A 22,524-nucleotide genomic window follows, 5' to 3' on the forward strand; every position below is an offset into this window, starting at 1 on the left:
TTGGCCCTTTTTGGACATTTGAACTTGCCGACAACAATGTGGAATAGGAATTAACTGCACTAAGATACAAATGTTGAACTTTTGTAGGGCAAGTACTTTTAGGGAGGACCGATATGGGCCATTTTAGAAGTTAAACTAAATTTTGATAAAATATTAGGAGATCCAAACTAATATTTTTTAAATAAAGTTAAAGTTGTGTCCATGTAAATAAGTTTGGATATAATATGACGAAGACCAAATGTTGGACCAAATCGGTTGAACAGTTGGAGAGTTATCGTGTTCTCCGACCGCCACATATGGTGACATAGGGTTTTTTACACCTTTCGGGCTATTTTCCCAAGAAATATGGTCTTGCCCCTGAAAAAACTTTTACCGTCGTAATGGAGGTAGCGAATGCAAATCGTAGACAAATATAGTCCATATTCGAACCTGATCTATATCTGGTAGATATATTAGGATGTGCAAAGGGTGGATTACATCGGTCACTCCCTTGAAGAGTTATCGCGGGCAAAATTTTTCCGAACATTTCTGAAGTTTTGTGGGGGAGGTACCTGAAGGAGTGGACCGATATAGCCCATCTTCGAATTTAAACTATGTTTTGATAAAATATTACGAAGGCCAAATTTTGGACCGAATCGACAGATCCATTCGAGAGTTATCTTGCGCTCCTACCACTACACAAGGTGTCATAGGGGCTTTTTGCACCTTTCCGGCCATTTTCTCGGGAAGTATGGACATGCCCCTGATGAAACTTGTACCGTCGTATGGGGGGAAGTGAATACAAGTTGTTGCAACAAAAATCAAAGCGATTCGAGAGCAGGTCCTAAACTAAACTTGTCCGAAATTTTGTGCGGGAGGTACACGAAGGAGTGGGCCGATTGAGTCCATATTAGAACCACATCTAAGTCTGGTAGAAATTTCACGATCAAATCGGTTACTCCCTTCAAGAGTTATCGTGCCCACAAATTTTCCGCACATTTTGGAACTTTTGTGGGGGAGGTACCGTAAAGAGTGGACAGATATAGCTCATCTTCGAACTTAAACTAAGTTTGTACAAAGTATTACGAAAGCCAAAATTTTAACCGAATCGGTTCATCCGTTCGAGAGTTATCGTGCGCACCAGCCAGACAGACAGACGGACGGACATTGCTAAATCAGCTCCAAATTGTCTGAAACACATTTCGTCCAAACATACTTGGGGTCTAAAACCATTATTTCTAGCCTAAAGGCTGAGGGTATAAAAAACCAAGAATTTCTTTCTATTCAAGCTCAACTCTAAGGACCTTATCGCTGAGTCTGAACGACATGACGAACATAGTTCAACAGCTATTATGTATAAGTTTCACGTTGCAAAAATACGCAGGAAATATATGACTGAACGGAAGTATACCTTGGAAAAAAAATCGAATTCATAACTCTGTGACGCTATGAGTTACCCATTTAATTATATCTTTAGATAATATAATTAGATAATTAATATACTTACATAAAAATATGTTTATGTCGCAGGAATATACAATTATATATGCAAATTTCAACTTAAATTACACGTTACAAATCCACATTCCACATTTTTGTACAAGTCAGAAAGAAAACTTCGTCATTTGTGTAAAGATATTTAACTTTTGTTTTTTTTTTTTCTTATTTTTATGTTATTTTTCACTATAACACAATATCAAAATGATTAAAATTTGAATTAAAACAATTCATTCTCCTTTAAACCACAAAAATCAAAATTAAAGTTTTTTCTTGTATGCAAACAAAAGATGACAACTAAAACGAACGATAATTATACACACAGTAATCGAATCGTCGTCTAATCGATTGTTATATCTGCAAACGATTTTCGATCTATAGATCCATCTTTCTACCTAAAAAATTAGTCGTTGTACTACCACCAACACTAGAGAAATATTTATTTGTTATAAAATACAAAATCTATCTTATAAAAATGTTTAAAACAAATCGCAGAATAATATAAATGTGCTTCTTTAAAAGAAATTAACGTATAGTGGATAATTATCAAAATATAAATCGTTCGTAACTTTGGAAAAAGAAAAACAAAGAATTTCTTGAGTGAAGTGTAGACGTATATATACTAAAAACTAAACGACGAAAGCCTGCCAAACAAATACATAATTCGTGAAATTTGTGTGCAATAATTATTGTGTTTTTTGTTTGCTTTGATACCAAATTAAAAAGACAAATGTACAATACAAATGTTTGCTCGCCAGCTTGATGGCCTAAATGGTGAAAACTTGTATTGGCCAATAAGAAATACATACTATACGTCGTCCATCGATTGAGTTTCTTTTCCATCCTACCTTCTTATGTTATTAGTGGCTTGCTTTCTTTATTATTTATAAACTGTTTCCAAAAAGGTAATTATAATTCAGTTTTTATTTCACGAAAAAAATTAAACACTTATAAATAATGCAGACACCGTCGGGTGCATCAAATCTATACTGCATGTAGTGGCCTTGTTCTAAATATTTGATATCATGTATCTTATCATTTTCTCACTGTGAAACGAAAACCAAAAAATACATACATTTGACTCTAAATATGGACCAAATTAGTCATAAATTTTGTTGTTATTACTTAAATCTTGGTTGATATTTATTGATTTTCTTTTTCCAGTGACAAAAATTGCCATAATCAATTGAATCCTTAAGTCTTCCTTTTTTATTTTATAAATCCAACATTCTATGTCCATTTTATTGCTAAAATTGTTCATATATCATTGTTTAACGACGCAGTCACATTTAACACAAAGATAAAAAAGTCCCAAACAAAGCAACAAACAACAACCAATATATTTTTTAATTCTCCGGTACACATGCACCGAAATGTACTCAGGCACTTACTTGGGGGTTCGTTCAAAGTAATTTTAACAATCGCACACATCACTCATTCATATGTGTGGTTACATTTTCGATATAAATGTGTGTTTGCATTTTGCTGGTTTAACATGACTAGAAGCAGCAGATATGAAGTGGGTAAATGAATGTATCAGGTGCACTGTGCACTTTAGTGTTTTTGGGAAAGTTAGGTATCTTGTTATTCTATGGGCTTATTATACATAGAAGATATGAGTAATAATTCCAAGTTACCACAATCAATTCCAGATCGCTACAGTTATTTGTATTTAAGCAGAAGGCAAAGAACTATGTGAATGCAAAGCATCTTAAGTAGAATCATCAGAGTAAAGTGACTTCTTCACTTCTAGGCAAGTCAAGATGATATGGCGACATACTAAAACTTCAGGAGACATCTAAGAAATTACATATAGGTATATGTATTTATAGAAATGATAAAAAAATCGTAGGTAATTAAACATTTTCTCATTCGCATCATTTGAACCAATATTCACGGTTCGCTGTAGTACGAACAGTTTCTGCAATATTAACTGACCATGAGTTTACCATAAGTATGTATATATGATGGAAACCCATACTTCGAGAGATATTAGCTTCTGAACTTTAAAATAATCTGGAATCCCAATTTTTTTCCACTCACTCATCCATGACTGAATGTTTTACATCTAGACACAATTACATATCTCAAATGTTACAGCTGAAATTGATGAAACCAAATTATGTATCCACTCAGTGTCCACTCATTTTGGTATACATACAACTGTCTGAAAACTAAGTTTTAAAACCTAGCTTTCAATACTGCCAGGAAGCCTATGCCTGTTTTTCTTTATGATATCGAAAAAATAGTAAAAATTAGTAGATTATTGCAGTTCTGGAACAAATTTAAAATTATTCAACCCGACCCGAATGTTTTTAGGAAAACTTACCCCCAGTTTTTGTAACTTATTTTTGTTCGTTCGTCTATATTCGTAATAATTTAGGCATTCATAGCTCAGCCCCCAGATGACATACACATCTAATTTTTCGTATACCCGTTCCATATATCATTAAGGATTCCTCATTTAAAAATCAACGCTCTACATTTGCGCTAAAGCGAGTAAATCGATCTACAAAATTTGACAATTCGTGTGAGAAGAATAAAAATGTTTACAAAAACTGGGGGTTAATGTTTGAAATCATTTTTCATTTTATGATTTGTTTTTTGTTTTCTTTTATCATATTGCTACTTTTCTTTAATTACATTAATTTGGTTCTAATCGGAAAAATCTAACTCCCACTGCCATACATTGAATATTAGCATTTTCTTTTGCCAATGTTTTGCACAAATGTAATCGTAAGGTTTCTTTTATCCGTACATAGCAAAATAGACACTCATCATACAAATGTCTGTAGTAAATGTCATCTCCTTCATATATTAATTATTTCCGATAAGACTACATTTGGTGGGCGTGTATTAACAAACGCAGTCTTCTTCCAGCAGTTTGCAAACAATAAACGTTATTAGAAAGAAATTCAAAACTAGCAATATTTTGTGTAATGGAACAACCACCTACAATAATGTACGTGTTTTGGTGATAAATATTTTATTTTTGGGATACAATCCACAAAAATACGAAAAGAGGTGTGCACATGTTTATTCATTTGCCTCCAAAGAATACTTTGTGAGTATAATTTACCAAAAAATGCTTGTAGTTGAAATGTAATTTTTATGCATGTTTCGTTGTTGTTGTTGTTTTTAATTAATAATATATTTATAGTCTATAGTAATTAATTAAAATACATTAGGGAATAAACGTTGGAAATATTTTGTGTTTATTCAAAGGTCAGCAGTTAGTTAATTGTAGACATTCGCACTTAGCACACATTGATTTTTCGTATTTGGGAGTTCGATATCAAAATTTAAATGTAAGTACAAGTACATGATAGTAACATTAAATGGAATTTTCTGAGATATAGAAACAACAAAAGAAAAATCTTTGAAGTTTCCTGCAAGATATAGGGGGAAAAGATAAGAGGGAAGATCCATTTTAAAACTACACACATTGGCCACTCTTTGGTTTGTCGATGGTTGGTTTTAGTGAATGAAACATTGGCGGTTTTGTGTAGTTTTAGTATTAAGTTCTGTGGACTTTTATAATTGTAACTCGATACGTTTAACTAAGTTCATGTTGGTGTATATCGGGCACAGTTCGTAATTCATTCGAAACCAATATTCTCAGTCAACAAAATACATTAACGATAGATGTTGCTTCGAATCTTGTAGAAAGAAGTCGAATCTTTTGTCAATATATCTCAATCTTTTAATTATTAATTAATTATTTAAAATGTAGTTGTCAGTTTCCACATTCATGGAAAATCTTTTGAGTTAATATCATCAACTTGTTCTTATCATCTTTAACTGTCAAACATGAACATACAGAGGCAAAAAAAATATTTAAAAAATCGCGAATATCCTCCCTGGTCGGTTCCAAAAATTAATCGGGTCCAATAATTTTCTTTTTTTTTTCTTGCTACGTAACCATTCTCTGGATTTCTGGATTTTGGAACCTTGTGGACACTTTATCCAAGACATTCGTTCCGAGATCAATATTTTAGACCCGATTAACTTTTGAAAGCGACGAGGAAGGATCTCCGAGATTTTTTTTTAAATATTTGTTTGCCTCTGTTATTGATTTTCATAGTTCCAAACTGTTTATTTACGATTATTCTTAGTTTTTATTTATTTTTAACGAATTTGATACGACTTGAACTTAGAGGGGAAACATTTTTCACTGATATTCTTAGGGATTAATGTCGGTATTGACCAAAATGAATGTAACATATTGCCGAAGAAATTAATGTAGGAAAACTGTAGAAAATAACAGTGAAAACATGTTTGCGTTTAAATAGTTTGTGTTTTTATAGATTTTTGTCAATATCTAGAAGACCATTAAGCCTTTTGCAGCTGTTCTTACATATATTGGTTCTTAAACTATCAACAAACATACTACATACAAATATTCCACTTTTGACCTCTAACTCGATGGTTTTAAAAGAATTTATTGAATTTTTATTTTTCAATTTTCTAAATAGGCAAAATACTTAATTGACTCACTGTACGTTCTTTTCTTCAATATCTGAAGCAATATAACATTTATACGTACCGGATGAGGATACTGTCAACAATGAGCGTGACGACTTCCGAGTTCAGGAGCCTTTGGATTTGGTACTCATTGACAGGGTGGTCAACAGAAGTAGAATTAAGTGGGCGGTCAGCACTTTTAAGCCTTACAAGTCTCCGGGGCCGGATGGCATAACGCCGGCGATGCTACAATTTGCATCACCGACCTTATACCAAATCCTGGAGGAGATTTTTAGGGCGTGCTTGACTTTCTCTTTTATACCGGGGCTGTGGAAGGAGGTAAAGGTAACTTACATTCCCAAAGCGGGAAAACCTAGTCACTCTGCACCTAAAGACTACAGACCCATAAGTTTATCATCCTTTCTCCTTAAGACACTCGAAAGACTGATCGACCTGGAGATAAGGAGTCGGGTAGACACCGTCTCTATAAGCAACTCACAGCATGAGGTGGTCGGCTTCATTGAGAAAAACATGGAAGACTCAAACTTTACCTTGGCTGCCTTTCTAGACATAGAAGGAGCTTTTAACAATGTAAAACTTGAGTCCATCAATCTCTCACTGAAGAAAGTTAATGCACCTGAACCCCTAACGTGCTGGATTAATAATATGCTTCAAAGCAGAATTATAAATTCTAGCATTGGGGAGGTAAAAATAAGGAAAACAGTGACTATGTAAGGGCACCCCTCAAGGAGGTGTGCTCTCGCCATTACTGTGGCTCCTTGTTATAAACAATATTTTGATGGAGCTGGACAATCAAGGTATCAAAGTTGTTGCTTATGCTGATGACGTGGTACTGCTGATTTCCGGTAAATTTCCGTCAACCATTTCGGAGCTTATGCAAGGAGCACTATCGACTCTATCACGCTGGGCCAAGGCTAATGGCCTTGGGGTTAACCCAACGAAGACGGAACTGGTAATGTTCACAAGAAAGCGTAAGCTCGGCGCCTTTGTTCCACCAACACTGGATGGGGTGCAGCTCCAACTCTCCCCCGAAGCAAAGTACCTTGGCACAATCCTTGACTGTCAATTGCGATGGAATAGGAATGCTGAGGAGCGGGCGAAGAAGGGAATGATTGCACTTTATTCATGTAAGACTTCCATTGGGAAAAGCTGGGGACTAACTCCTTCGATTATACACTGGCTGTATAATACAGTGGTTAGACCCATCCTATCCTATGGTTCTCTCGTTTGGTGGCACTCATTGCGTCAAAAGTCAACATCCACTAAGCTCGATAAGGTACAAAGAGCCGCCGCAACTCTTATTACTGGAGCTACAAGGAGCACGCCACAGGCTGCACTGAACGCAATGCTGAACTTAAGACCACTGAGTATCAGCATTAAGTGTCAGACAACCAGGAGTGCCCTGCGGCTTCATGAACAGGGTCTTTGGCGGGGTCGTACCTATGGGCATGGGTGTATCCTAAATGAATCAGGTATTTTTGTGAACCATTGTGGCAAAATAAGTGACTATATATCACCAGTCTTCAGATTTGACGATATAGAAGTCATTATACCTAGTAGAGACGACTGGAACCGCAGTAACCCCCCTCTGGGCGGTCTGGCTATATATACAGACGGCTCCAAGATGGAGGAAGGTACCGGTGCCGGTGTCTACTGTGAAAGTCTATCACTTGAACGCACATACAGGCTAGACAGCAACTGTAGTGTGTTCCAGGCTGAAATCTTCGCGATTTGGAAGACGGCGGAATTGATTAAAAATCTGGATGCAGAAATCTTTGAACCGGTGACTATCTATGTGGATAGTCAAGCGGCTCTTAAAGCCATCAAATCCTGCAACTTCAAATCCGACGTCGTCCTCAAGTGTAGAGCAGCTCTGGATGCGCTAACTAACGGCTTTCGGCTATGTTGGGTGAATTAGCTAGACGAGGATCACAGTCCGCTGATCTAACTATCACTGACTCTATCAAACCACCCATCTGTCACTTTTTCCAAAAAGTCGAAGCGTTCTCTGACGAAAGAGCCAGTGAATTGTGGCACAATGAACCTAGGTGCATTGTGGCAAGATCCATATGGCCGTCTCTGTCAGCCAAAAGAACGAATTCGTTGTTGAACCTGAGCAAAGCGGAAGTGAAGGTAACGACGGGAGTCATCACTGGACACTGCTATGTTAGGGCCTTTACCATTAAATGGGATAGGGATGTTAATGACTACTGCAGACTCTGTGAGGATGAGGAGGAGTCGGAGTCGATCGAACACCTCCTGTGTCGTTGTCCAGCCCTGGCTCGTAGACGACACAGACTAGTGGGTGTTCGTTTTCCGCCGTCTCTAACCTTCTACTCAACTGTGGAACCTACTGTAATCTGCAACATCGTTAAAAATCTAAAGTGGCTGGGACAGCGCAACCTAAACGCGTAACGCTTTGTTTTTTCGATTATTCTGCCTACCTTGTTTTCTTATCTGTTTCTTAGTTCTTTTAATTCTTTTTTATTCCTATTTATCTATTTATTCTATTATTTCTATTCTATCTCTCTTATCTATTTTTATCTCTCTCCACTTTTCTAAAGGATGATCACAATGGACCGTAAAGTCTCCGAGTGGCGCAGTCACATTTAGTGGCTGCACATCCTCTAACCTAACCTAACCTACGTACCGTCACCTGAAATGCCAAAAGCCGTAAACAACGCGCGCGCATTTTGGGTATTATCAATCTTATACGAATGGTAGTGAGTAATGAAACCAAAATCGCGCTTGCTTTGGAATCTTTCATTACAACAATATCTGAAAATTACCCCATTTTCCGAAATGACATTTCTAGAATAGGATCGTTATTTTTTTAAAGTGGCTCTCTTCGATGCCTTTGCTTTATGTGGGTTAGATGGTGTGTATGGTGTGGCTGATGTTGATGTTGATGTTCTCCTCTCCTTCTTCCCTTGAATTTTACGTTGAAGTGCTTACTTCTACCTTATCCATGATTCTATGATCCGTCAGCAGGATCTAATTCTAATTGCATTTTACATGGTCCTTACCAAGATTACATGAATACAAATTAGTCTTTTACTTCCCAGACAATATATTTTCTTATTACTATGCAATTGTTTATTTATTACTAAGACAAACAAAACACACATCTAAAATAAAGTTTGTTTGCTTAGATCATTTATATACTCGTATTATTATCATACATAAAAGTGACATCCATTTATGCACCGCAAAAAGGAGGTGAACGATTTTTTGAGCGTTCATTGTCCGACATGCGGGGCTAGCTACGATGTCGTCTTCGTCGTATTAAGAGTATTTCTGCCAACATTTTAAGAGAATCAATTTGAATAGATTTGTTGATAGTACTGAGTTCTCGACAAACACCCATGGCCATTCGTCACGTTTGTACTAAACTCAGCAGCGAGCAATGCTAGTCTTCTCGAGCAATTCAAAGGCAGCATATCAACGCAAATAAAACGACAAAACAATTTTCGCCAATAAACATACATATATTTTTTCCAAGCTAAAATGTGTTTAATGTAATAGCGGAAATTTCTATTTTCAATAAATGGAATTGTGAAATTTTCGAAACCAAAAGTAAGAAGAGTAAAAATAAAATATTTGTGAATGTGCTAATTATTATATTGTGGTCAATTCGTGTCCCAATGATTAAAAATTTACTACTAACTGTATGGCCACATATGAATGTATGGAGGGAGTGTGTGAAATTATCTGCTATCTTATCAACGTTTTTAGTTTGTTTTAAAAAAAGAAAAATGAATTTAAGTAAATAAATTAAACCTTTTCAAGTTTATAAAATATATTAACTAAGTCATGTGAATGCAAAAAGAGATCACTCAGATTCACAGAGCCTGTTTGGAAAAATTAACGAATTGTCATTTTCTGTTGTTGTTTATTTGTTTGCTAACTTAATAGAGATAAATTAATAATGTTAAATTACAAAGCGAAAGAATTTGCAGAAAATTCTCGTGAAACTGAGAATGCAAAATAAAGTTGAACATTGCCCACGAAAATATTTAAAATTTCTTGTATAATTAATGTTTCCACAAAAAAGCGATAACAAAAAACGAAACCAAAAACCTTTGACATAGCCTAACCACGACAGATTTAAAAATGAGGTAATGTGGATTATTTGCTTTCATATTATTCCAGAATATTTTTTATTTATTTGTTTAAATTGTACTTTTGTTTCGTCGACGGAAATTATTTGTTTACGTTAATTAAGTAAATACGTATGACTTAATCTCCATCTCTATGAACATACAACGGTGTTAATTCGATGATTTAGTTGACGTTACTGTTTTTATTCATTACTTCTATGCCGTGAAGGAAAGTAGTTAGATTTAAGTATGTTTGCAATCAGTCATTTGATCGTGCTGGCAGATATTCGGGAAAGTGATCTCTTAGGAGTTTGTTTCCAAACTACTATTCTGAAATTTGTTTCGACGCTATTGTGAAGTCAGTGGGTCACGATACCACATTTAGGGACAGTTTTTGCTGTAGTATAGTCACAAAAGTAGACAACATGCTGTACAGTACACTTTAGTTAAGGAGAAACAATAATTTAAATGTCTATTTCACTATGGCCAAAATTATGTTTTTGAAAAAATATTTGATTAATTTTTTCCACCAAACAAACATTTTGAAGAAAAGCAGGAGTTTGGTAGTAATTCGAACGAATTTGATTTTATTTCCTATTTCACTAAGACGAATAGAATTCAAATTTATTCGAAATACTATCAAACTTCTGTTTTTTTTTTTTCAAAAATATATGATTAATTTTTGTTTTCAATTTATTTTAAATTTTTAATGCCCAGCCAGTTTTCAATCAAACCAAAATATTTTAGGACAACAGGAGTTTGAATTCGAATCGTCTTAGAGAAACAGAAATACGATTCCTATCAAAAATTATTATTCTTCTAGGCATTAAAAAGATATAAAGATTCCCTTATACGTCTCTTCTTTGTTCATTGATACTTATAGTACACAATGTATGTCGAGAGAATTGTCATTTTTTTTATTAATTATATTTTTAAATTTCCTATTGAGTTATCTCCTTTTTTGTTTATAATTATACAGTATACGTACATGGTACATACATATGTACATTAATTATTGTAAATAAATACCCCATGGCAGGTGGAACTAATGAACAACTTAAAAAGCACACATTACAATGTAAAAGATTAATTATAAACCTTAACCTAACTAAGCAAGGCTGACTTCCGAAACGTACCAACAAACTGCAATTTCGTCAAAATATTTCAGTTGCACACTAAAAATGATTTTTTACTGCGTTAAAAATTCGTAACTGTGCCGTTTTGAAATACATAGCCTTGCAGTTATAAAGTATTACAGCGTTATGAAAAACAACACGAATAAAATTTGCAGACATTTGCAAAGAAAATGACATGTCGGAAGTCAGGCCAACTTAATTACAGTCTACTTCTTGGTTTTTATTATTATTATTATTTTTTTTTTAGTGAATCATTTAGTAACATGAGGTCAATCCCCACTTGTTGTAGAAGCTGGAATAAATGGTCATTGTACACATATAACAAGTAAAACTTCCAATGAGTGTGTGTGCGTCCAATATGTACATATGTATGTATAAAGAATGAAATTGAGAATATTGTAAAGCGTATAGTGTTTTATCAATATTAATTGTCATGCATGGCGTACTTAATTTTTCTACAGTACAATGTGTTGTGTAGATGAACCTTCTGTTTATAGTTTACTCATCGATGAATGATAATTTAGCGTATGTACGTATGTAGATTAGGGTGGTGTTTGAAATATTATTGCTTATTATTCCAGATGTTTTGTTATTGTCGTCACTTTATTCGTTATTAAAAAAAAAGATGGGACAGTAGATGATAGTTACACCAATCGGAGAATAGATGATAGTTACCTCAAATGGATTCAAACGGTTTTATATTCGATTGGTAATAATTATGGCACAATTTATCTCTTTTCCGAATGTAGTCTGGCTAGCAATATTCTTTTCACATGAATTTGCAGATAAGTTTTTTTAAACATTTCTTAAATCATGGACTGCATGGCAATATAATTATACCATCAGCGTTTAGGCTAACGAGGGTATACACACTTTGGTACGACCAAAAATGTGCCACATCGAAATATCGAATTATGTTTGGACGAAATTAGTATCAGACAGTTTGGAGTCGATTTAGCCAGTCCGTCTGTCTGGCTGGCTGGTGCACACCATAACACTCGTACGGATCAACCGATTCGAACCACATTTAGTAATTCGTAATATTTTGCCCAAACGTAGTTCATGCTCGAAGATGAGCCATATCGATCCACTCCTTCGGCTACCTCCCCCACAGTAGTTTAAAAATGGTCCGTTAAATGGTGTGAACGATAACTCTGGAAGGGAACATCGATTTGGTCTATACTTGCCACATCATATTAGCGGTATTCACTCAATGTGGTAGATTTACAACTCTTGTTAATGTACTATATGTACCAGGGTTTTTTACAACGAAGTGTGAATGTCTTTTTTGTGAATATCGTAAACAAATCAAAGCATCTTAACGTCGTCGTAGGTCTATCTTTTAGTTTCAGTTTTATTACTCTTTTTTCACAAAAAATTGTTTTTTTCTTGGTCTCCATTCTTTTATTCTTTTTATTTTTCCCATTTTTCTACCAAAAAAACAAAACTCCGACATAAAATAAAACTCACAACAAAGTGACAGCACAACAATCAGCTGTTCTACACCCTTGTAAAAGTACAAGGGAATGTTTACAATACTTTTAGGTCGAGTAAATTAACAACCCTGTGGTAAATTAAACTTTCATGTATTTTGTTGTTGTGGTATTGTAAACACTTGTAGATCTACAATATTAACAAGATGTACAAGATCTACAATGCCACTTTACCAACATGAGTGAATACCGCTATTATTCCTTCCAGATATAGATCGGTTTCGAATATGGACTATATCGGTCCATACCTTCGGGTACCTCCCACACAAAATTCGGAAAAAGTGAAATTTAAGAGTTCCTCTCGGATCGTTTTTCAGCATGTTGTCCTTGCAGCCCTCTTTACAACGGTACCACTGTTTTCGGGCGCAAGTCCATACTTCCTGAGTTAATAGCCTAAAAACTCCAAGAAGCCGGCACGGAATCAACTAAAATGGAAAATCCGCCAGATAACTCTCACAGGGAGTATCTGATTGGTTCAATCTTTGCACATCGTATTACTCCGTCCATTCATATATTAGGATGGAATATAGACTATATCGGTCCCGTCTTTAGTGTACCTCCCACACAAAATTTGAAAAAAAGCACTCGTCTCCTATCTATTTGAAGTTCTTTGTAGAAGGTTGTTTACACAGTCCCTATTACAACGGTACATTTTTTTCCGCAGTAAGTCCATATATCCTGAGCTAAGGCCCAAAAGCTCCAAAAAATCTTGCCTGTACATATTAAAATATATACCCCCATTATTATAAGTCTTCTTTTGTTATAGTTTGGATTTACCTAACAGATTTATAGCGTTCCGGTTAACTTAAAGTTAAAAGTGATGATTGAATTTCAAGGAGGAGCTTCAAGTCATTAACTTTCAACGTGAAAATTTTATTTTTAATGCCTCCAAATTAGTTTATTTTGCATTTTTAAATCCATGAGATAGTAAAAGAACACATGTAATAATGGCCCATAGTGTACTATATAAGTATTTAACATTTTCAAAAATTTCTTCCAAAATTAGTTTAATGTAAGTTAATACTTCGAGTTCTCTCTGAATCAGAAGTTTGACTACTAAAATTTTTTTGTATACGCCAATGATTTGGTATATCCCCACAATACCTTACCTACAGATTTCACGTACATATTTTGAAGCAAACTCATGATACAACATTAATATATTTTATATAGAGTTTGAGTTTGCTTTTCACGCAAGTTTATGGGCTATATTGGTCCATTCCTTCGGGTACTTTCCTCAGAAAATTTAAAAGATATTAGGGAAAGTGCAGATTAAGGACATGTCTCTTATCGTTTTGAAAAATTTGCAATATGTAAGTATGCTGTCCTGTGCCGTCGGCACAATTGTTTTCGGGGTCAAGTCCATACTTCCTGTGCTCTACGAAATGCTGTCGATATCCGCTTAAATGACGGATGAGCTCGAATTGAGTTTTCGATTTGGCATAAACTTTGCACATCGTAAAATTTTTTTCAAGTTCCAAGAATGTCTATATCGGAAAAAAAATTGGGTACCTTCCTCAGAAAACTTTAAAATTTTCGCATAAATTCAGATCATTCGCAAAGTTTTACAGAAAGTACACCTTGCGGTCCTGTTTAAAGCGATATAATATTTAGTAAGCAATTCCATTCTTCCTGACATAATTGACCCAAAGCTCTAAAAAATCACGCATTGACCAACTAAAGTGGCTGATAGGACCGATAACTATAAAAAGCAATGATTGTCATTGGGCCCACCTTTGCACATCTTAATATTTCTTTCACAATTAAATCAAGTTGGAATATGAAATACATACATACGTATATGAGTTCAACAACTTCGGCTACCTCCCACCTAAAATTTAATGTGCAATCACATACAGCCCTATTCTGAATATTCCCATGAAGACACATTTTCCCGATCCCTCGTTCCCTCTATTCTCAATGAAGTGGGAGAAGCAAAAAATGGGGAAAGGAATTTCGTTGTTGCACAAAATTATTGCATACTTTAGGGAGCTGTCACTTTGTTTTACAATAAAAAAAATGTATACAATAATGCACGGTTTTTAAATTAGGTGAATAATACGCCTAATTCAAAAATGGGGTAAACGTTAAATGTTCTTTGTGTGGTGTTACCTCAACATTCTAAAAAGCACACACACTCTTCAAAATACGCGAACCAATGTACGCTTTTTTTAGTTATTTTTTCCCTGCAAGCAAAAACTATCGCGGAAATGAGCTATGCGTGTCGCCTAGGCGATGGAAACAGTCGCAGGCGATAGTAGCGGAAGTCATCGTAAATTGATCCCATTTTTGAAAATATGAACCACGAGGCATCCATTCTTGGAAGTGATTTTAGCGACACTTCTGGAAGTCATTCCCGCGATAGTTCATAGAATTGAAAAAATAATTTTATTTTTGAAATTTCTATCATTACACTGTGCAACATTTTTAAGGTAATTTTGTGCAAACAATTTCATATGCGGTTTTTATGAAAGTACAGATGCAATAGACAAAAACCCTCTTTGGATTTTGTTTTGTTAGATCGGGTTCGGATTTTATGGCCCTATCTAAACATGGCTAAATATTGACTTTTTAAAGAAAATCGGGGCTATATCTTTGAAACTAATACGAATCTTTCCATGACATCCGCAGCAAACTTGTAGATAAGAACAAGAAGAATGTATTTGAGGACATAATGAGCACGAATAACCTCATTTATTGCCTCAAATTTTATAATATATCTAAAATTTCCGTGATTTGTATATATTTCGCAGCATATCTCCAAAACAGTCAAATTTTTTTAATGTTATCTTTGGGAAAATTATTCACTGGAATGTAATACACAACTCTTCAGAAAATATCATTGTTGTAAAATGCCTCTATCGCGTTGTTTCTAGCATATTATTCAACGACAATTTGATAAATATATCAAAAATACATTGAAATTTCAAATATGAGAATAAACAGCCTGTGTGAACGTTGTTTGAAATATGTTTTGTAGAAAGTATGATATTAAATACCGCCTAAACAACATGAAATAAGTGTTTTACAGTTTCAGAATGTTCTGAAGAATTCCTAAGGACATTATTTGGAAAGTTTTTGCGAAAGGCTACTTGGATCAACTCTCAATAGTGTGGCAGTTACTGACCATAATTCCAGAAATTATGTAATCTTTCCTATATTTTATCAATTTTGATATCCTATATGCGGTTTTTCGTAGTTCGTATGTCAGACATATAAGTTCTAATAATTTAGGGCTACAATATTGCTGAAGACCGCATAGCAAAATTCTTATTAATTTCTGAGATAATGAACGAATCAGTTAAAAAAAGGGTAGTTTTAGTCCGGTATAGATGAGGCCATAAAATCTAAGCCCGATCTAAAAACACGAAACCCAACTAGGGGTATTGTAGTCTTAATATGTACTTTCAGAAAATGCCCACTAGAAGTTGTTTGCATTTTCAGTGTTGCACAGTGTTATTTTTATTTTTTATTATATTTGTTTTATTCCTTTATTTTTTAAGTATGTACGCTTTTAGAGAACTTACATTTCTTAGCTGAAACACTCAGGAATTTCCCCCTAATTTATTTTAATCATTTTAATAATTTGATGTTGTTGTCTGGCTTGGGAATCGAAACTCGGTCCTTCAGAGTGCAAAGTGAGCATGCTTACCACTGCACCACCGTGTCATATAACCAACAGATAGAAAAATATTCTATAGTAGTTTAAATTTGTTGAACTCTTAAGTAAATGTAAACAATCGGCTTTTAAGTTAAAAGAAGAACCGTCATAATGCTATAGAAATTGTTTCTGAAATGCACTACCAATCTTCTTTTATCTTCCCTGTCCGTGTCTCGGAAGTGACGCCTTAGGTGAGGAAATGAGAAGAGATACGCACTTCCAAATGCCAGCAGAGTTATTTATTTATTAATTATTAATATGTATTAAAAAGGAAATATATAATTTTTTAAACCAGAATTGTTAACAGATCATTTGTATTCCTTTAAACCAGAAGAAATGCCAAACCAACATTTTGGTCGAAGGCCAGACGGATTTCTTTTAAAAAATTGCGTTTAATCAGGAATGATGAAGCAATTTCTTTCGGTATATTATGGATCTAAGAAGGTATATACAAATATAAAAAATCCGAATTTTTCTAATGACATATTTAACAATACATTTTATATGTTTTTATTAAACAAACACATGCAGCTTATAAACATAAAATATCTAATGTTGGGTATATCGATAGTTTGCCAGCTCTATGGAATATTGGCGTATTCCTTTATACTTAATAACGCAGTCGAAATCGCTTAAAACGTTGGTCAAGAAATTAGTCACTATAACCGATATGTAGTTATAAGCGATATTTGTTTTGCGTGGGCTTTAAGGGCCTTTTCGATTTCGTCGTTACATTCGATATGTCGTTATAAACGATGAGGCTATAAGCGATTTCGACTGTATAATATATTAATGTAAGTGTCTTTAAACTCCGTTTCATACTTTCAGTATTTATTTTCTTTCACAGTGTTTAATAGGTTTTTCTATGCATGGCCATGCTGCATGCAAAATTGTTTTCTTTATGATTCTTATATAACAAAATTAACATTGTTTTTATTGTGTTTTATTTACTTTCAGGTAATTGTTCTCATATAGCATGTTACCAAGCTTTCACAACTTAATGAGGTGCTCTACGAGCGTACTGCAGCATCAAACTAACGCTGGTATGTCCAGCAGCAATGACGGCGTACCACAACCATTCAACAGCAAACACGACGATCTCAATTCGGCCACTTGTTCTGGCAGGGGTGACTGCTTAAACGGAACATGCTTGTGTGAAATTCGCTATGCGGGTGATGAGTGCAGCGGTTTCAACTTACCCTACTATGCCGGCATATCGGGGGTATTCTATTTTGTGGCATTGGTCTCTGTTATACAATTGTTCATATGCATTGTGGCGGAATATCAACGGTTGAAACAACCATCGGTATTAAGGGCATGTCGTATAACCACACAGAAAATGTTGTATTTCATGGTTTTTGTGGCCGCGTCTTTGAGAGGTGCCTATTTTACAACACCGGTATGTACATTTTGTTGAATTACTTTTCAAAGGTTTCATAATTAATGGGTCATTTCTTTGTGTTGTTGTTCTTTATTTGTTTCTTGTAGTTGGATTTGCAACCTCAGTGGGCAGTGACACTAATGTCGGCATATTATCCCCTTTTAATGTCCTGCGCTTCATTAATTGTTTGCATGTGGGCTGAGGTAAGTTCTGGAAGCTATTTTAATAAATACTCAACAAAATAACAGGGGCATATCTTATACTCAAGATATACTACTGCTCTTTGTGACGATATCTTTTTATTGTACTTATTGCTTTTTATATTTTTCTAAAAGTACCGCCAATTTTTGATATCACAATTAAAAAAAAGTTACCTAAAACCTTTTATCAATGAGACACTTGTTTTTGTATTTGCCGAAGTGCTATTGTACTTACTGGCTTCTTTTGTTATTAATATGTTCTTGAATTTTTTATTTTTATTGGCAATCAATGATGTCGCTGGTAACTTTTCACATGTTAGTATATGTGTATTTCCCAATTGTTTTTCGTTTTCTGTTAGGAAGGAAATGCAATTTTGTGTGTACAGTGTGTGTGCGCATTCTACATGCAAAAGATTTCTTCAAAGTGCATTTGAACCCAAAAAGCAACCATTTATATTTTTTCCCTAAGGCATATCATATATTTTGTATAAATTCGCTGCCTTTTTGTAATCTAATCTCTTTTTGACAAATTTATTTTGGCTATTGTTTGGTATTAAAAAAATACAAAAAGCGTAGTATTTCAAGATGCCAAACAGGTATGACTAAATCATAATTAATTGAACGTTATACAGAACTCGTAAGGGATTGCTAAAGTTTAAGCCCTTCTAATTTAAATGCATATAAAGGATATACTTCAATAAAATCTGAAAATTAATTGTTTCTTGTTTTTTAGATTTTCCATTTACGTGATATTCGCTGGGAAAAATCGCAATTTCTATCGAAAAGCTTTCTGGGATTCATCGCCTTTAATTTCCTGCTGTATAGTCTCTTTGGTGTGGAAGTATTTTCGTCGCTCATTAATTCGAAACGTCAAACATACGCCCACATATTCAATGGTTGTTATGCCGCCCTTCTGCTAATTGTCGTCGTATTCTTTCTCATATATGGCGTTGAGGTCTTCTTCAAGCTGCGCGGAGGTTTTGTATATGACCAAACGGGAAAGATTTTGGGTCCTAGTGAGGCCATAGTCAATGCTTCGCAATTACACCAATCTCGCTTGGGTCTTTTATCACAGGCCATTATGCTAATCGTTATCGTTGGCTTTTTGACATCGGAAACCTTGGGAGATTTTTGGAAAACAAAGTAAATATCTTTATTTATCAGTGGTGGACTTTTGTTAATATTTTATTTTTGCTCATTCAGAGTTCCAGTTTATTCTCGAAACTGGCACGACATAGTTTTTCGCATTGTAGAAATTGGTGTTGCTTTATGGTTTCCCTGTTGCTTGTGGAATTCCATGGCTCCCGAACAATTATGGATTTTGAATCCTCGCAAACTTATATCTCGCCAAATTGATCCGTCGATACCAACAATGTCGGCGGAAACGAAAACCCTCTCACCCGAAGAAGGTCAATCATTTCTAAACAAAAAAGATTGTTGGATATGCTATGACAGCGATAAGCCCGAACCACTAATTCAACCCTGCCGTTGTACCGGAGATGTCTCCTCAGTTCATCATGAATGCCTAAAACGTTGGCTGGTCGAAAGTTGTAGTACCTCTGAAGCTCAATTATCTTGCAAAGTGTGTGGTTTTCCCTATGAAATAGAGAAAACTAAAAAGTGAGTACGATTTGTGCTTTTTCTCCTTCCAAATAATCAATGTTCTCTTTATTTTGTATTAGACTCGATTGGGAGAAAGGTTTCACCATACAACACTGGTCAAAAACGGTAATTTTAATAACACTCATGTGTATTGCTGGTGCCTCGGCCTGGGTGGTCATTCAAATGTATGTCGATCCCTTGATTCGTGTTATGACGGTTGGAATTGCTGTACTCATTGGTTATGTATGCATCAAATGTTTGGGCGAAAATACCGTAGTCGCCTACCAACGTGCCAAAGTAAGCAGCATTAATATTGTCACAAAATCAGAAATGGAAAAATTACACACCATCTGTGAAGATGTCAGCACGGCTGATACCCCCAATTCGTCCTCGTAAAAATACGGTAAAATAATATCTTTGTGACTGACGACATCGGATGTCATAGATAAGTTCATTTTTCGTCTTCGTGTCTCTTTTGTATAAATTTAATAATTGAATGTCATTTGTATTTTCCCCAAAACATCACAATATCACCTTGGTTGGTTACATTGAGAATTTTTTAATTATAAATCTGATTAAAGAATTTTTATATATAACACTCATATAATTCTTAAGTTTATATTAATATTATTAGTCCATACAAAACAAAACTGAAAAAAGTTGGAAGCACGTTTATACAAAATATTGCTCAATTGCAATAATGTGCTCTATTTCTGTTTAGATTATATGTAGTAGTGTAGGTCCACCACCACCTTTGCTAAAAATAAGAAATTCTTCAAAGAACAAATCTTCCTTTTATTGCTAAAAGAGTATACAACAAAAACAATTCTCAAAACAGAAAAAAAACAATTACCAAATAACTATGAAGAAATGATATAACTCATCCATCATCTCTATAATCACCCACATTAATCACATTTATCAGTATCGCCAACAAGAAAAGAGATTTTAAATCAAATAATGCAATTATTACTTAACTTCTGAAGCTTTCAGTTCTTATTAATTTTTTTTTCATATTTATACATATTTAATAAATATCGATGATAGAGTCATACCCAAAATTTATTGTTGCAATTTAGACTTAGGCGAGTATATAATAATATACAAAAATATTAGTTTTTGTACTATTGCAAGCATGCAATATTGCGAATAAAATAACTTTTGTGTTTTAGTTCTTCTCTTTTCTCCTTATCTCATCATTACACATAGTTTATTCTCTATTCATTCAGAAAACGAATATTATTTTTAGATTTATTTAAGCAGGCCCATTGTATTTTAGTAAGACTTTTATTACATTTTTGATAACAATATCATCAATGATAATGTAAACCCAACCTAATAATGCAATGTAGTAGGATAAAACAAATTTACAAATCCGATAAAAAACAACAATTCCCATTAATTTTAATTATAAGAAAGATATAAATTATTGTGATACAAAATTAAAAATAAAATTTAAAAAAATATAAATCATTTTGTTGTTTTTATTTTTCTGAAACAGAAAAGCCGGTTAAAGCAAATCTTTATGATTCTGAATTTTCACAATACAACTATACGATTTAGATACAGAGATAAATTATTCTTCTATATGTTTGTTTCATTGGTCACTCTTATGTTTGGGGCATCTATCAGTTTTTCACAGACAGTAGGGTTAACAAATTTTTGACATTTTTGTGAAAAAGAAGTAAGATGATAATTTAAATGTGTTGAAAACAAAAGAATATGTACAAAAACAAAATATACGAACGGAAAACAAAAAGAAATCGACGATTTTCATTCATAATTTTACAACTGTTTTTGCAGTTGTCTGGACGCCTACGTCACAGAGGCAAGTTTTGTGTTTTTGACAATCAATACATGAAGTCAACTGTCCTGTCTTTTGTAAACGCAGGGTTACCCCTTAGCAAACAATGCCAAATTTTATCCACAAATACATTAATTGTAAAAACAATTGGTCTGTTCCAGAACTGCAATAATCTACGAATTTTTACTTTTTTTCCGATAACATAAAGGAAAAAATGTTATCGTAGTAAAAAGTAGTAGCTTCTTGCAGATTCTGGAACAGAGCAAATATATTTATACAACAACAATAAGACTGAGCCAGGCTAGTAAAAAATTTAACAACTATCCCGGTAATAAATGACACCAATGTCACCTACCCAATCTGCGTTGCTGGAAAAGAAGTTCTACTATATATATTTTTTCCTGAGTATTCCAGTGTTGTAAAACACGCCGTTCGGACTCTGCGATTAAAAGTAGGTCCCATATCCCCCTTCGGGGATATGTATAGGAACATATCGTCACCATAAATGCCCGAAGACGTAACCCACAAAACCAAAACTTTACAGGAGAAGCAAAAAACGTTATAAAATTAAAAACTTTTATATGGAATATTAATCTTATGAAGGCGAGTATATGGGATATTATCGATCATATACGAAGGGGAATAAGTAGTGAAACCAAACCCACTGAAGTGCTTAGTGTTGAGATCCTCCATTACAACAAAATCTGCAATATTATCCCATTTTTCGAAATGCCATTTCTTGAATAGGGTCGTTGTTTTTGACCGTAGAAGCTTGAAATTTTCCCAGAGCATGTATTTTATCTTTAGGTATCAGATTACGCCAAAAAACTAATTTAGATTTAAATGTCGGTTACGTCTTCGGGAATTTATGGTGACGATATGTATGTATGAAGGTGCGCCTTAACTAACTTTAAATGAAAGGTGCTTATACCTCGGAAGTGTTTGCGGATCCTGAAACAACAATGTTTATATATGAGAAAAATCCAAAAACAAGATAAAATCGATTTAAGTATTTTTAAATAAATCGCGGCCAAAGGTCACATTTTTAGGTTTATTATACGTTTTCAGGAATTTGCTTGGGAGCGGCAAGTCCTATCGAAGTGGGACTAAAGAAAGTGTTGTAGAGAATTTTCACTGCGGCGCACCGTGGAATGTAGAGGTCAATAGAGATTCAAATTCTTTATAT

General features: G+C 34.3%; 1 protein-coding gene across 9 annotated transcripts; it reads left to right on the forward strand.

Annotated features, from left to right (window-relative positions):
- Nucleotides 1-1,799: 1,799 nt before the first annotated feature.
- Nucleotides 1,800-21,004, forward strand: LOC141393526 (uncharacterized). 9 transcript variants are annotated; one of them, XM_073966578.1, is made up of 7 exons: nt 1,854-2,381; nt 4,239-4,540; nt 17,309-17,750; nt 17,840-17,935; nt 18,666-19,075; nt 19,136-19,552; nt 19,615-21,004. In XM_073966578.1, the coding sequence occupies exons 3-7, from the start codon at nt 17,328-17,330 to the stop codon at nt 19,928-19,930; spliced, it is 1,662 nt and encodes a 553-aa protein (XP_073822679.1). In that variant the 5' UTR covers nt 1,854-2,381; nt 4,239-4,540; nt 17,309-17,327; the 3' UTR covers nt 19,931-21,004. The 9 variants fall into 9 exon arrangements, with proteins under 9 accessions (XP_073822676.1, XP_073822679.1, XP_073822680.1 ...); XM_073966579.1 differs by having other exon boundaries at nt 4,360-4,540; XM_073966581.1 differs by having other exon boundaries at nt 1,868-2,381; nt 4,357-4,540.
- The last annotated feature ends 1,520 nt before the right edge of the window (nt 21,005-22,524 follow it).

Source organism: Musca autumnalis, unplaced genomic scaffold (assembly GCF_047663935.1).
Source record: "Musca autumnalis isolate F117 unplaced genomic scaffold, ASM4766393v1 scaffold_2, whole genome shotgun sequence".
In the NCBI taxonomy this organism is placed as follows: Eukaryota; Metazoa; Arthropoda; class Insecta; order Diptera; family Muscidae; genus Musca; species Musca autumnalis.

Excerpts from the sequence above, each read along its gene's own strand:
- LOC141393526 (XM_073966575.1), top strand. The coding sequence starts at position 17,328 with ATGTTACCAAGCTTTCACAACTTAATGAGGTGCTCTACGAGCGTACTG. Across the intron at positions 17,751-17,839 it reads GTGCCTATTTTACAACACCG|TTGGATTTGCAACCTCAGTG; the intron begins GTATGTACATTT and ends TGTTTCTTGTAG. Across the intron at positions 19,076-19,135 it reads GGAGATTTTTGGAAAACAAA|AGTTCCAGTTTATTCTCGAA; the intron begins GTAAATATCTTT and ends TTGCTCATTCAG.